The sequence below is a fragment of the Hyposmocoma kahamanoa genome, unplaced genomic scaffold (assembly GCF_003589595.1).
Source record: "Hyposmocoma kahamanoa isolate Upper Pololo Valley unplaced genomic scaffold, ASM358959v1 78, whole genome shotgun sequence".
In the NCBI taxonomy this organism is placed as follows: domain Eukaryota; kingdom Metazoa; phylum Arthropoda; class Insecta; order Lepidoptera; family Cosmopterigidae; genus Hyposmocoma; species Hyposmocoma kahamanoa.
In genome coordinates this window covers 1,629,457-1,643,033 of record NW_020653945.1, presented here as the reverse complement: position 1 = coordinate 1,643,033, position 13,577 = coordinate 1,629,457, and the positions used below count along the sequence as shown (strand labels likewise).

Below are 13,577 nucleotides of genomic sequence, written 5' to 3'. Positions count from 1 at the left end.
GTTGTTTGTCTTAAACTAATTAATTGGCTATTTAGTTATCAATCAAATCGGGGTATCGGGTTGTAGTAACATTGTGTTTAGTAATAAAGGATAAGGAAGGACTAAATCTATGTATAAAGATTAGGGTCAAATTTGATAAAACTTGATTGATTGTTGTGCAGTGCATCTTTTTGCGTGTGATAATTTTGTGATTACGATGTTAAGCAATACTGAAGAGCACTCTGGTGGCCGCATTTTTAAAATGGCAGTTACGTATTTCCTGCATTTTTGAATACTTATGCTATCAAAATGTATATATCACACATTGACTATAATATGAAATATCCTATGACTTAAATAAAGAATCTTATGCTTTATTCGTGAAATTAAGAAAACTAATATTGTTTTTTTTTAAATGGTTTTATAATAACTAAATGACGGGACAAACAAGTCGTGCAACTGATGGTCAGCGACACGCCTGTTCATAACAGTTGCAGTACTAGCTTTAAATCACAAAGATCTGAGGGGCACTGCCACTGCGCCCGACAACTTGAGACGTAGGTTGACAAGTCCCAAGGGCCTTTAATTTCACCAGCACCTTTCAAAATCAGGAACGCAGTAATTCTCATACTACTGCTTGGTGGCAGAGATCGATAAGGTGGCAGTACTTGCCTGGGCGAACTCTTTCACAAGAAGTTCTATTGTTACTCTCTCTCTCTCATCTGAGCGTTGTCCCGGTTGCGTCCTCAGCAGTGTTGCTGCAGAGCCCGGGGTCCGCTTTCCTACTTTTTCTCCTCCACTTTGCACGGTCTTCGGCATCCTTAGTGGTAAGACCATTGGCACGCATATTACCCTTGGCGACGTCAAGCCAGCACTTCTTGGGTCTGCCCCTTCTACCGGGGCCCGGCCGAGGTGGCATAGCCAGACATTTGTTTCCCACGTAGCATGCCGGTTTCCGTAAGATGTGGCCGCACCAACTTAGGCGGCTTTCTTGAAGTTACTGTTACTGTAATATTGTAATAATGATATGTTATATTTACATGCACGGTTGCGAAACTAAAGGGTGCGCAAGCAGCATCTTGGCTTTACAATGGCGTTTACACAGAGTCGACAGTCGTCTTTGGCAGACCACGTCGCCTGCTTCGACGCTCACACCGATTGAATGTCATCTTTTTGTCATATAAAGTAGGAGGCAAACGAGCAGACGAGCCGCTTGATGGGAGGTGGTCATCGTCACCCATAGACATTTGCAACGTTCGATGAGCTGCTTATGCCAGTCTATGAAGACCCTGTTGATACGCTTTTTGAAGAACCCCACGTCATCAAAGAATTATTTCAGTTATAATCTTAATCATGAATTTGTGTTACAATTACGTAATTTCTTCTTAATTCTTCTACGGGTACTGATTTTTTTGTAAACTGCATAAAACTCACGTCGATATTAACACATATTCACACTACATTAGCTTCAAAATGTTTTCTCGAATTAAACCTTTTCCCGTACTGATACGGTTCATTTTGCTTGGGTCGAGCGGCCGGGGCACTGGGTTTATTTCAGAATTTCTTTTTTTACAATTGAAGTTAAAGTCATTTGAAAAATGTATAACGTATGCTTTACGTGTTCTATTTAGTTCATTTGATATTAAAAAATCATTGGTATAGCCGCTCACGCGATACATGCAGCCGTAGACGCATACCACACCTAGAGGTGCCGGTGATGATTTTATACCGATTTATTGGATATCGAAGTTATAACAGGTAAAATAACTAATATTAATTGCTATTTCGGTAACTACTCTAGCAAACCATAAAGTTTTTACAGCCTGGGTCTGTCATTTAAAAAAAATAAACAACTTCAAAAATACGTCACGACAATCGTGTGTGTTATTGTTTGGGCTGGTGATTTCGGTGTTTATTTATTGAAAACATACCGTAAGTAGCGTTTTTTAAGTTTACCCTGAATATAAATGTTTATGAACTATACTTTAAGGAGTAATTTCATGGTAAACGTTAGAACCACTCAAACGGAATATTGTCATATTTAGCCAAGTACACCAAAAATTTCATTAGCGCTTTTTAAGTGCAGGATTTGCGGTGTATTACTGCATTTTATTTGAGATGTTTTTGTTGGTAGTACGGAGGGTATTTATTTAGCAATGCAGAAAAATAATTAATTTTTATTTATAAAAACTTGTATTTAAACTGAATCCTTTTCTATTTTGCGAAACCAAATAGCCGCCATTTTGCGGTAGGAGGAGCGCATCGCGTGCGCGGATAGTAAAATACCCATAGAATGCAGGGTTTTTTTTTTGTAAAATTTCGAGGTAAATTTGTGTTTTTTTTTGTATCGTAAATATTTTTAGGAATTGTGTTTTCACACCGAATAGTAATCAGTGTATCACCTCCATTGACTTACAATTATATGGACGTCGGGTCCGCGCTAAAAAGTGTCCGCACTTGTAAGGCGCTAAAATCGTATACAGAGCGCGACACTCCGCTTTAGTCTTCATTTGTTCTACGGACAGCGCGATACTGCGATGACATAACAATTTAAATTTCGAATAGGTTGACTTGGGACATTTTTTTCGTGGTTTTTGTATTAGACCCGTCGTCCATTTATTTGTAAGTCAATGATCACCTCAATTGTACTATATATTTTTCACAAAGTGATTGATTCAACCTTTCACTACTATGCGGAATCTACCAAAGCCATTTTAGATTGTATCGGAGAGTTATAAAATTACGCATGCACATAATTTGTTTTATATGACCACATGTGTCAAGGGTACTCTACAGCTCATTCGTAATTTAGATTCACCTGAGAAAAAATGAGGAAGAAACTCTAGAGGTCTAGAGGTTGCTCTTCGTAAATACACATTTGAATACATTTATCATTACAATACATTTTAATTTAAACATCTTAGATCGAGATTACCTCCATTGTCATCCAAGTATGCAGTATGCAGTATTCCCTTTCCTAATGCTTACAGCCAAGAAATGAATACTATTGGTATCTGTGTGTCCTGAAAACTATAATTTAGGTTAGTGTGAATGGGCATTTTTAAGACAAACGCATGGCATCAGGTGAGAATGTATTAAAGAGTTTTGCTATTTTATATACAGGAAGAAGAAAACTTTGAAAAAACGCGAGGGCGACTGGCACGGTATGCTGAATCACAGTAATGCCGCCGATAATAATAGAATCTTTGTCATGCAGAAACGTGCGGTTGGGGCAATGTACAATCTGGGCCCCAGAGTATCTTTGAGAGATAAGTTTCAAGAGATTAATATTCTTACACTAACGTCGCAGTACATTTATGAAAATGTTATTTATTTCAAGGAAAATATTAAATTTTTTATGAAAAATAGTGACAGGAAGTATAAAAATAAACTAGCTGTTTTTGACATTCGTCTTTATAAAATCTCAAACTCATTTATCGGGCAATGTACGCTTCTGTAACAGGATTCCAGGTCGGTCCATCCGAAGAACAAAGTCGGATGTTATTATACAGCGAAAAGAGAATAAGTACGTAACGAGAATAATTTCGTTATTCAAACTAAAGCTTATGTAAAGGTGTTTTGAGAATTTATATATTTTATTTTGTTACGGAAATATAAAATCGATCAACGGTCGATCTGACGTCCACGGCGAAGAAGACGAACGAAATGTATTATGTCCTGAGAACAAGTAGTCTTGCACATAGATCGTTGTTCTACGGATGAGTGGCAGGTGATATTCAAATTTTTCCATTTACGAGGCTTAAAACTATAGTAACACAAAAACTTTGTACTAATGGGTACTTCTGCATACTTGGATGACAAAAATCCCTGGTAGTGACCCGTTTAGCTCTTGAAGGTAATCTCGATCTAAGATGTTTAAATTAAAATGTATTGTAATGATAAATGTATTCAAATGTGTATTTACGAAGAGCAACCTCTAGACCTCTAGAGTTTCTTCCTCATTTTTCTCAGGTGAATCTAAATTACGAATGAGCTGTAGAGTTTGATCAATATGACGATTTCAAATGTATGAAATAAAGATTATTTGACCTTGACTTTGACTTGAAAATTTTTTTTATGTTTTTCTTTGTATTAATAATTAAAAGAAAACTTGTAAAAGCTTTATTTCGGATGCTGCATATGTAAAGTCATCTTCGGTCATGGCGTTATTATTAAATTATTTACGTGTAGTAAAGTGTTAGCTATCGTGGAATCTTATCATGTACTTTTGGTGTTAATGTAATCACTAGCTAGCCAAGGCAAGAACCAGACGTCCATGAAAAGAAGTGTAATATTATCAGGTGATAATTAACGAAATATTTAACAGTGACTATGTTTATTTAATTTGATGTTTCTAATATATTGTGGTGTTGTGGTGTGGTGTTGACGACGTCAATTTGTGTTGTTATTTGGAAGTGACTTAAATAATATAAAATAATACAAAAAGTATCGAAGTTATTGATAGTTATTAATATTTTAAGCCTGTTCCACGCTGGTTCACAAATTGTTGTGGAGTGCCGACTATATTAAAGCTAATGTGGTGTAGGATTACAGTAGATGGATGCGGGCGGCACTAGACCGATGAATGTGTAATATCAAAGTGCTTTTAACACATAAAGATCATAAAAATAATACGAGCTACACGAAACAAATTACATGTACATGTGAAATTTTATAACTCTTCTTTTTGAGCGTAAAAAACGTCGACTAATTTCGTTCAGTATAATAATAAATAATATAATAATACAGATTTATTTCTCAAACGATTTGTGTGACATGAGTCCGTACCAGGTATTACAGCTCACTAGGCTCCCACCCAATCAGACAACTCATATTAAACTTATACTGAACTGTTAGTCAAATGTCAAACAATTCAGCTCATTCAGCTAATAACAGTAAAAGAGTTATACTCTTGTCGGTGGAGCATCTTCCAATAATCTCTCCTATAAGCCTGCGCCTTAACCTCCTTATACAACACGATACGACCAGCCTTTTCTTTTATTTGTCTATGTAGCTGCGCCTCTTCCCCTCTTCTTCTCTTCCCTTCTTTCCTTCGATTTTTCCCCTCCAATATGCTTCTAGAGAAGTTGTCGTATCAAATGTCCAATCATTTTCATCTATTCTCTATACTATTCAGGATCGTTCTTTTCGCGTTTACCATTATCAACACTTATTGGTTTTCTTTTCCATCTAACTTATGCCCTTCATTCTCCTCCAGCACCACATCGCAAAAAACTTCTAATCTTTCCCTATGTCTTTGTGTCAGTGTCTGTGTTTCAATCATGATGAATTATTAAATAATATTTTTTTTATTTACCATAATAATAATACAACATACATAGTGAGTAAATAAGTATCGAACAATCAGTACATTGACCGCTGGTATTTAAAAAAAAGGAAACCTGTGCTATAAGTATCAGCAAACCTTCCAATGGCGTGGGAAAATATATAATTGCCGTCATTTTGATTATACATTATGCGAAACTGATATACACCAATACAATAGCATAATAAGAAAAATAGTGATTTGAGGAGACAGTAAATAAGTAAAATATAATTAATCTAAATCATATAATCTGTCTAAATAATTCTCTCACTGAAAAATTTTAGTAGTTCGTAGAGCCTCTCTTGCCATTTTAAAGACGTGACCTTATTCCACCAAGAAAGAGACATGATGTGATATATCTTCTTCTTTTTTTATATAAATGTAAGTTTGCATTTGACCTCCATCTCACCTGATGGAAAGTGACGATGAAGTCGCCGATATAGCATGCACACCCAAATAATGCCTATTCACTCTCGCCTTGAAAAGGTCCAAGTTCTAACGTTCAGGAACAAGTCTGCAGGCAGAGAATTCCACTCCATAACCGTTCGCCATATAAATGTGCAAGCGTAACGCTTCGTGTGAATCTTTGGAATATCTACAACGTAGGGGTGGAATCCAAGCCAACGTCTAGTCCGATGATGGAAAGGGGAAAGCGGAATTAAATCGTGTAATTCCATAGCACACTCTCCGTGATATATCCTGTAAAATATCGATAAGCAGGCAACTTTACTCTTCTTGTCAAGTCAATGTCAATAACCAATAAAACACAAAACCGGTATTATATTTCTTTGGCCCAGTAAGTAGCCACCTCTATGCCCCTATCTCCTTTAGCAAATCTATGATAATGATGATAAAGAATATACATAAACACAACGAGTTGAAATGATAATCTAAATAAAACAATGTTAAGGACAATAATTGCTTCTAGCACAGTTGCAAAAACTAAATTAGTATGTAGTCCTATAATTCGAACGTTAGATCATACAATCTGTTCTTTTGCCATTGCTGTGACTGATGCCACTGGACTCAGTATCTTGACACCCGGAAGATGATGTTAATGATGAGTGTCGTGATAACAATTTAGTTTCTCGAGGAAAATTCGTGAACAGCATCACGATACGCGTTTTGAGGTTGGACTGCTCTTCCGATTTTTTAGAGGCAAACCTCTAGTGAGAATGAAATACCGTCTAGTAGGATGTCGCCATTATAGGTACCTTTAAAAACATTTCAAAATTGTCTCCAAGTTTTTATCAAAGTTGTCGAATAACCATTGTTTTTCTTTTCTTTTGCGTTTCAATTGTTCGGATATTCGGATGAGTTCCCAGTGACCTACGAACTAAAACCTGTTAGTACCTTCTGCATTTGCTGTTGCAGCACCCTTTAATCTCTTTTTTATTTTTGTCATTACTTCATTTTGTTTTGTTATAATGTGTTTTAATTAAAAATACATTGTAATAGATTATAATAAATAACAAAGCGGACCAGCCCCAGAAGTGACGTTCGTTATTTCCCGATCTGGCAAATCGTAACATAAATCATGAGATATAAAATGACATACAGATCAGCCCGTTTGTTATCTCTGCAGACGACAAGAATGTGATAATAAAATTAATATTATAAGAGAGATAGCATTGGTACATTTTGGCACGAACAATGAATAACAAGGACTGTCTCATTGTGCTATATTGTACGACCTAGAAAGAAACTAACAACAACAATGCTTTACAGAATATAAAAGGTCTAATAAAACTGATATGTATTATAAATTAAAAGTCTTGGTATATTTAGGTGCGAACAAGGACACGGGCTGTCTCATTGTACTGTATTGTAAGACTCGGAAAGAAACTAACAACGACAATTGCTTTACAGGATATAGTGTAGGACCTATCGCCGCAATTCTTATGCACCAACACCAAAATGTTAGCAGCAACGGTAAACACTTTAGTGCCGCGTTTGAGACTTCAGTACAACAAACCAAAGATCGAGAATTTCGTATTCCAACTACACTATAAAGCAACGGTGACGCTGCTACTGGCCTGCGTGATCTTGGTCTGTGCAAGAGAGTTTTTCGGGGAACATATTAGATGTATATCGGACGAGGGTGTGCCACCTAATGTTCTACAAACTTATTGCTTCTTTATGGCTACGTTCACAATCGTGAGTATTTTATTAGTAAATGTTATAATAAGTTTATCGAATATCACGATATTTTCCTACCATGTTATTAATTTTTTTGTGAAATTACTCTACTAGTTTGTTATAATTATTAATACAAAGGTCGTATACTAAGAAAAAGTCCTTCAATCCGGGTGGAGTTGAACCAGCGCGGCGCTGTCCCATCTAAGCCTCAGAATGTATCACCGGACCGTACGAACTTTTGTATGCTGCTTGTTGCAGTTCTTTGGTTTTGGTTTTTGCCACTTTTCATCGTAGCGCCATCTGTGAGACATCTATGAAAGTTTTTCTTCATTCAGGTACCTTTACAGCTACCAGCGGCTGACTAGGGATGTCGCTTAAATATTTGTAACATTTAAGTTTATTGAATATCATGATGTTATTATTCTTACAAAAAAAAATAGTGTTACATCTTTGTATCAAAAATTATGTTATTTGTAAATTTTGTAATATTTAAATACTTGCTCTATCCGGAATGCCGTACAACTATTCTTATATTTATATCTAACTTTTAATAATAAATGTCTATTTTATGTCTCAGGTCAGACACTACAACGAGACTCTCCTTCAGCGTGGAGCGCTACCCCACCCGGGGGTGGGTCCGATATTAGATTCCGATGAGACTCTCGTCCATACTTATTACCAGTGGGTGCCGTTCGTCCTATTTCTACAATCCCTATGCTTTTACACGCCTCATTATATTTGGAAAAACAAGGAAGGTAGGCATCAATCAATTGCGACGTTTTGTGACGACGTCCTTGGTCAAGTGGCTCACACACCGGTTTTCATGGTGTCGCCATCTTCGACCTCATCGTCACTTTCCATCAAAAAATAAAATGAAAAATAAAATAAAATCAAAATTCAAAAGGCAAAGGGACAGGGGTTATTTGAAAAATGTGAAGAAATAGAAATTTCAGCAAAGAAACAAGACAGACATTTCGACGACAAAAGAACCCAAAATAAGATTATAAGAGCTCCTGAAAATTATTTAGAAATATTAGAAACAGAAGTGGAACATGCTTTTAGAAATTTAAAAAAAAGAAGATCAAACTCTCAGGACTCGTTAGGCCGTATTACTAACGCCATAAACATAATAAATTTACCAAAGATAAATTTTTAAATTTTTGTTGTTGTTGTTACTATCTACACTTTTAAAATTTGTATCATCGTCCTTCGCTTCTCGCTCCTTTGTACGCTCGCTCAGCGCGTTCAGCTATTAACCAGTAGATAGCAGCAAAGTGATTAAAATTTAAAATTCAAAATGTCGCAACTTGTAATAATCTTGTAATAATAGGTAATTGAACTGTCAACGATATTACAGAATTTGTTTTTCTTTTTAAATTAGAAAACTACGATCAATCATTATCAAGATTTCAAAGTGTTTCAAATTACGAATGAGTGAGATTTGTTGGCAGCGGTTCCGATAGAAATCGAGGCTTAAGGTACTTCCATTGTTCGAATTATAAAGTAAACTAAGTTAAAGTGAAACGACCTTAGATAGAGCTCAGTCGCCTGCTATCCCCATGTTTTCCTAACATATCTTATCAGATTAACCGACTTTATTAGATGAAGCGTCGTGTATCTAAACAGTGTTTGGTAAATTGATGATGGAATGCGAGATTATCTGGTTTTGTGATTCAACAAGTCCTGCTTTTAGTATTTTCTGTTTATATTTTCGTGGTTCAACATGTAACAAATTTTCAAAAAGGTTCTCTTTCTTGTTTTGACAGTTCTTATCAGTTTGATATCTTCTTCTACTTCAAGTGCCTCTCCATTGTTGAAGTTCGGCAGTCAGTTTTGCTATATCTTTCTTTGTCCAGAGCTAGCCTGAACGGTTGTTCCACGGTTTTGGTGCCGATCTGCTTAACTGAACCTTCCGCTTCCCAGCTACTTTGCCCATTATTATGGTGTGCAATAGATGATATCTGTCATGTCGCACTACATGACCCAAATAGGCAACCTTCTGCTGCTTGAGCTTCTTTTCTAACCATCGGTGATAGTTTCCTACCTATTTCTGCCACCAAGCATTAATGTCAATATTCTGAGTGGCACTGCAATTGTTATAGGCGTGTAGCCTACCGTCAGGTGCACGACTTGTTCGTCAGTCAGTTTTAAGGGACTCCAATATGGAAGGATATTTTTTTACGAACATTGCAGTTATACGGCTATTATTATGGGTATCATAACAAGAGCTTTCTGTCTCAGGTGGCCGGATAAAGGCCCTAGTGGACGGCCTGCAGTTTGCCAGATTGGCAATCGAAGACGAAGATATGACGGTTAACGGAAAAACGGTGCCATCAAAAAGTTCACTACAAAAAACACTTACTAATATCAGGACGGACATTATTCTCAGGTAAAGTATTTTTTTAAAGAGGCTAACATTATGGGAGAGATCAAATCAGCTCTACTTCGCTGGCTTGGCCACGTCGAGAGGATGCGTGAGGATCGTGCTGTCAAGAGAGCATATCTGGGGCAACCGACTGGCAGAAGGCCGGTTGGACGTCCTAAATATCGCTGGATCGACCAAGTCCACAAAGACCTGTGTGAGCTTCAAATATTCGAATGGTCGGAGTCTTAGGGTCGGAGACCAAGATGCGTTTCGGGTCGCTGAGCCAGCGAAGTAAGTAAGTAAAGAATGTTTTGAGAATCAAATACTACGTGCAAAAGGCAGACTCAAAACCATCGAGTCTTAAGTTCTCGCGACTTTTGAAATAAAACTTGTTTTTTCGCATCTAAATCGCTAATTTGTTTTTTTTTTTTTTTATTAAACGAGCTCTTCGGGAACTTTACAGGTCCCGTGGTCACCGCAGTCAGCTGTGACACCGCAAGGTTAGATGTTCTTATACAGATTGTTCCCCCTTCCCGTATTACTCTGCAATTCCAAGACTTATTGTAATTGTGTTGTTCTCGAGAGACAGTCAAAAGTTTTAATAGTTATTTCTAACATACGACTATTGCAAGAACATGTAGAATCTTTGGACTTGTCCATGTACGTCTCAGGTTGATGGGAGCAGTGGCAGCGCCGCTCAGATCTTTTATATTTAAAGCTGTGAGTGGCACTGTAACTGCTATGGATAAGCGTGTCGCTCTAACCTAAGCGCTACTCATAATTAGTATTTATGTGGTCTGTGATATAAATTCATACATTTGCAATTTTACGTCATAGTGATGCTATAGTTTGTTTTGACATCAATAAGTTTGTTAGGAATTTCAAACTTTTTGAGCATAGTTTACATTGACCCATAAGGTATCTGAGACACATAGCTTGTTTGCTATCTTTTGATATTAAGGACGCTATTATACAAGATATAAAACAGTCCCAAGAGAATGCTCCAACTCTAAGTAAATACGACAACAGTAAATTCTAATCGTTACCATATGTACATCAAAATGTTCAAGGCTTTAAAGATACAGTAGACGATTCTTTTATGGGGAACTGCATAAATTTTACAATAAGATTTCGGAGCATATATTAAAATTATAATTTCCTAAGTTCAACATTTACATTAAAAGTATTTTAATTGAAAAGTTTTACTATATAACCTAACCTCAGTACAGAGTACTAAAAAACCGACCTCAAAAGTCATTCATCCTCTAGTTTACCAACCTTAGAGGTCGAATATTTTCTTCAAAATTAAATGGGATCACTTTTGAGGTACCCTCTTTCCAACAAAAAAAGAATCATCAAAATCGGTTCACAAATGGCGGACTTACAACAGAAACTACAAAAGAAAAACACTATCGAATTGAGTACCTCCTCCTTTTTTGAAGTCGGTTAAAAATTGAAATTTACTTGTTAGATAAACATGTATGAAAAGACGACTCCACAAAAATATTATTCAAAGTGTATTCCGTAGCATAAATAATAATAATAATAATTTATTTAAACCTTTTAGAAATAATGGTGTGAACCATTGACTTACAAATAAATGGACGACGGGTCTAATACAAAAACCACGAAAAAAATGTCCCAAGTCAACCTATTTAAACGTAGTGACATGTCAAGGAATATGAAAAAGCTAAAACGTTGAATTTAAATTGTAATGTCATCGCAGTACTGTCTAATTTTGCTTGCTTCGCTGTCAGTCGAACAAACGAAGACTAGAGCGTGAATGACGCTCTGTATACGATTTTAACGCCTTATAAGTTCGGACACTTTTTAGCGCGGACCCGACGTCCATATAATTGTAAGTCAATGCTTGATAACGTCATATTTAAGTTACTGCTCGTTCACTACGCTGATTTACCTGAGAAGAACGAGCAAGAAACTCTAGGGATTGCTCTTTTCAAATAATCTTACATGCTATGGAATACACTTTGACACAAATTTGTGTGAATTCTGGATTGTGATTGTGGTGTTCAGTTACACCTCACGCATTTGCAAAATATAATACTCTGATTACTTGAAAGTCACTTTACGAATTGCATAAGAACGCTAATTAAAATCTCTTATCAATAGTTGTAACCTCTTCACAGATTGCGTATAAGTCGTGCGTGGTCAACATGGCTGGTGGCGATGGAGGTGGTCAACCTGCTGCACGTGATTCTACAGATCTGGCTTATCAACAAATTTCTTAACGGGCAGTTTCTCTCTCTCGGCCCGTGGGTCCTCAACGCCTCTAATTGGAATCACATTGCTGATCCTCTTGAAACTGTTTTTCCGAAGGTATTACCAGGTTTCTTTTATTTCTTGTCTGTTGTCATTTAGAGATATATTGAAATTGAAGTTCGAATTCATATGTATAAATAAAAATAAAGGTAATTCTTTAATATAAACAATATAACATTTAAAATCGTCGATACTACCTTAGCTCGAATGAAAATTTTGCTTGAGACAGGGACATCGGCTTTATTTTAAAATTTATTTTTATATACTAAACTAAAGCCATTTCAAAAATGTATATAGTACATAGTCTATATATACATTTTCTATTTAGTTCAGTTGATATAAAAAAAACATTGGCATGTGTACTGTAAGTACCTATGAAATACAGCGGATTTCTTGTAAAATTTTGACGTAAGTTTGTGTTATCGAGTTCTTAGGTTTTCGCGATTGTTACACATAGGAAATGAAACTATTTTTCCGGATTTAAATCGCGTATATTTGTTTTTTCAAACAAACCGACAAGTCTGCAGTCTGCGAGCACGTCATGGATAAACCTACATATTCAATGAAGTTTGACAAACCCCAGGTCCTTGCAAAAGAAGTCCGTTATCTACCCAGGATGCTGCGAGAGGCCATTGAAATTAAAAAACATCCTAATTTCAACAGGGAAGATGGTTTCTCCGTACCACCAGTTTGGGATCCAGTATTTCCTCTAATGAAAAATCCCAAACAGACATAAGACTGCAGTACTAATTAATATGTTTTAGTTTACTCTAATTTCTATTAATACTTAATAATAAATTAAACTTAATAAAAATTCATTCAATAAAATAATTTGTAAAACTTAATGTAGCGTAAATTGGAATGTTTTCTTTGTAAAATTAAAAATAAGGTATTTAATTAATAACTATTGTAACTATAGTGGAAAAATAGGGTGGTTTGCATCAATATTAGACATAACTGGTTGAAGACTGTACCACCTCAGTCAACCGTGACCATGGGACCTGTAAAGGGCCCGAAACGTCGGTTTGTTTGAAAAAACAAATATACGCGATTTAAATCCGGAAAAATAGTTTCATTTCCTATGTAAGTTTGTGTTGTTTTATATCGCGAAAATTTTTATGAATCGTGTTTTCACACCGTATCAGTGTATGTCCTCATTTTTATTACATATTTTATCCTAAGTGTTTGATTCAACACTTTCAATGTTACCAAAGCCACTTGAGCCGTGAAACTGTGTCGAAAAAAGGTAAAAGCCTTAGCAATTTACTGGTTTTCAGGCTTCACCTGGTAAGTTTTCACCGTTGAAGATACTTTGTTTTATAGGTAAGCAAATTACATTTCAAATCGTCACATTTAAACTCTACCGCTCATTCGTATGACAGATTCTGTTGAGAAGAATGAGTAAGAAACTTTAGGGTTGCCGTTATATAAACGAATATATGTTCACGTTTGTCTTCTACAATGTTTATTTCAAACGTCATCGATAGC

At 36.0% G+C, this 13,577-nt stretch overlaps 1 protein-coding gene across 1 annotated transcript; it reads left to right on the top strand.

Annotated features, from left to right (window-relative positions):
- The first annotated feature begins 6,792 nt into the window (after positions 1-6,792).
- LOC113232936 (innexin inx7-like) lies at positions 6,793-12,217 on the top strand. The gene is made up of 5 exons (XM_026467843.1): positions 6,793-7,043; positions 7,175-7,462; positions 8,022-8,199; positions 9,686-9,833; positions 11,957-12,217. The coding sequence occupies exons 2-5, from the start codon at positions 7,223-7,225 to the stop codon at positions 12,186-12,188; spliced, it is 798 nt and encodes a 265-aa protein (XP_026323628.1). The 5' UTR covers positions 6,793-7,043; positions 7,175-7,222; the 3' UTR covers positions 12,189-12,217.
- The last annotated feature ends 1,360 nt before the right edge of the window (positions 12,218-13,577 follow it).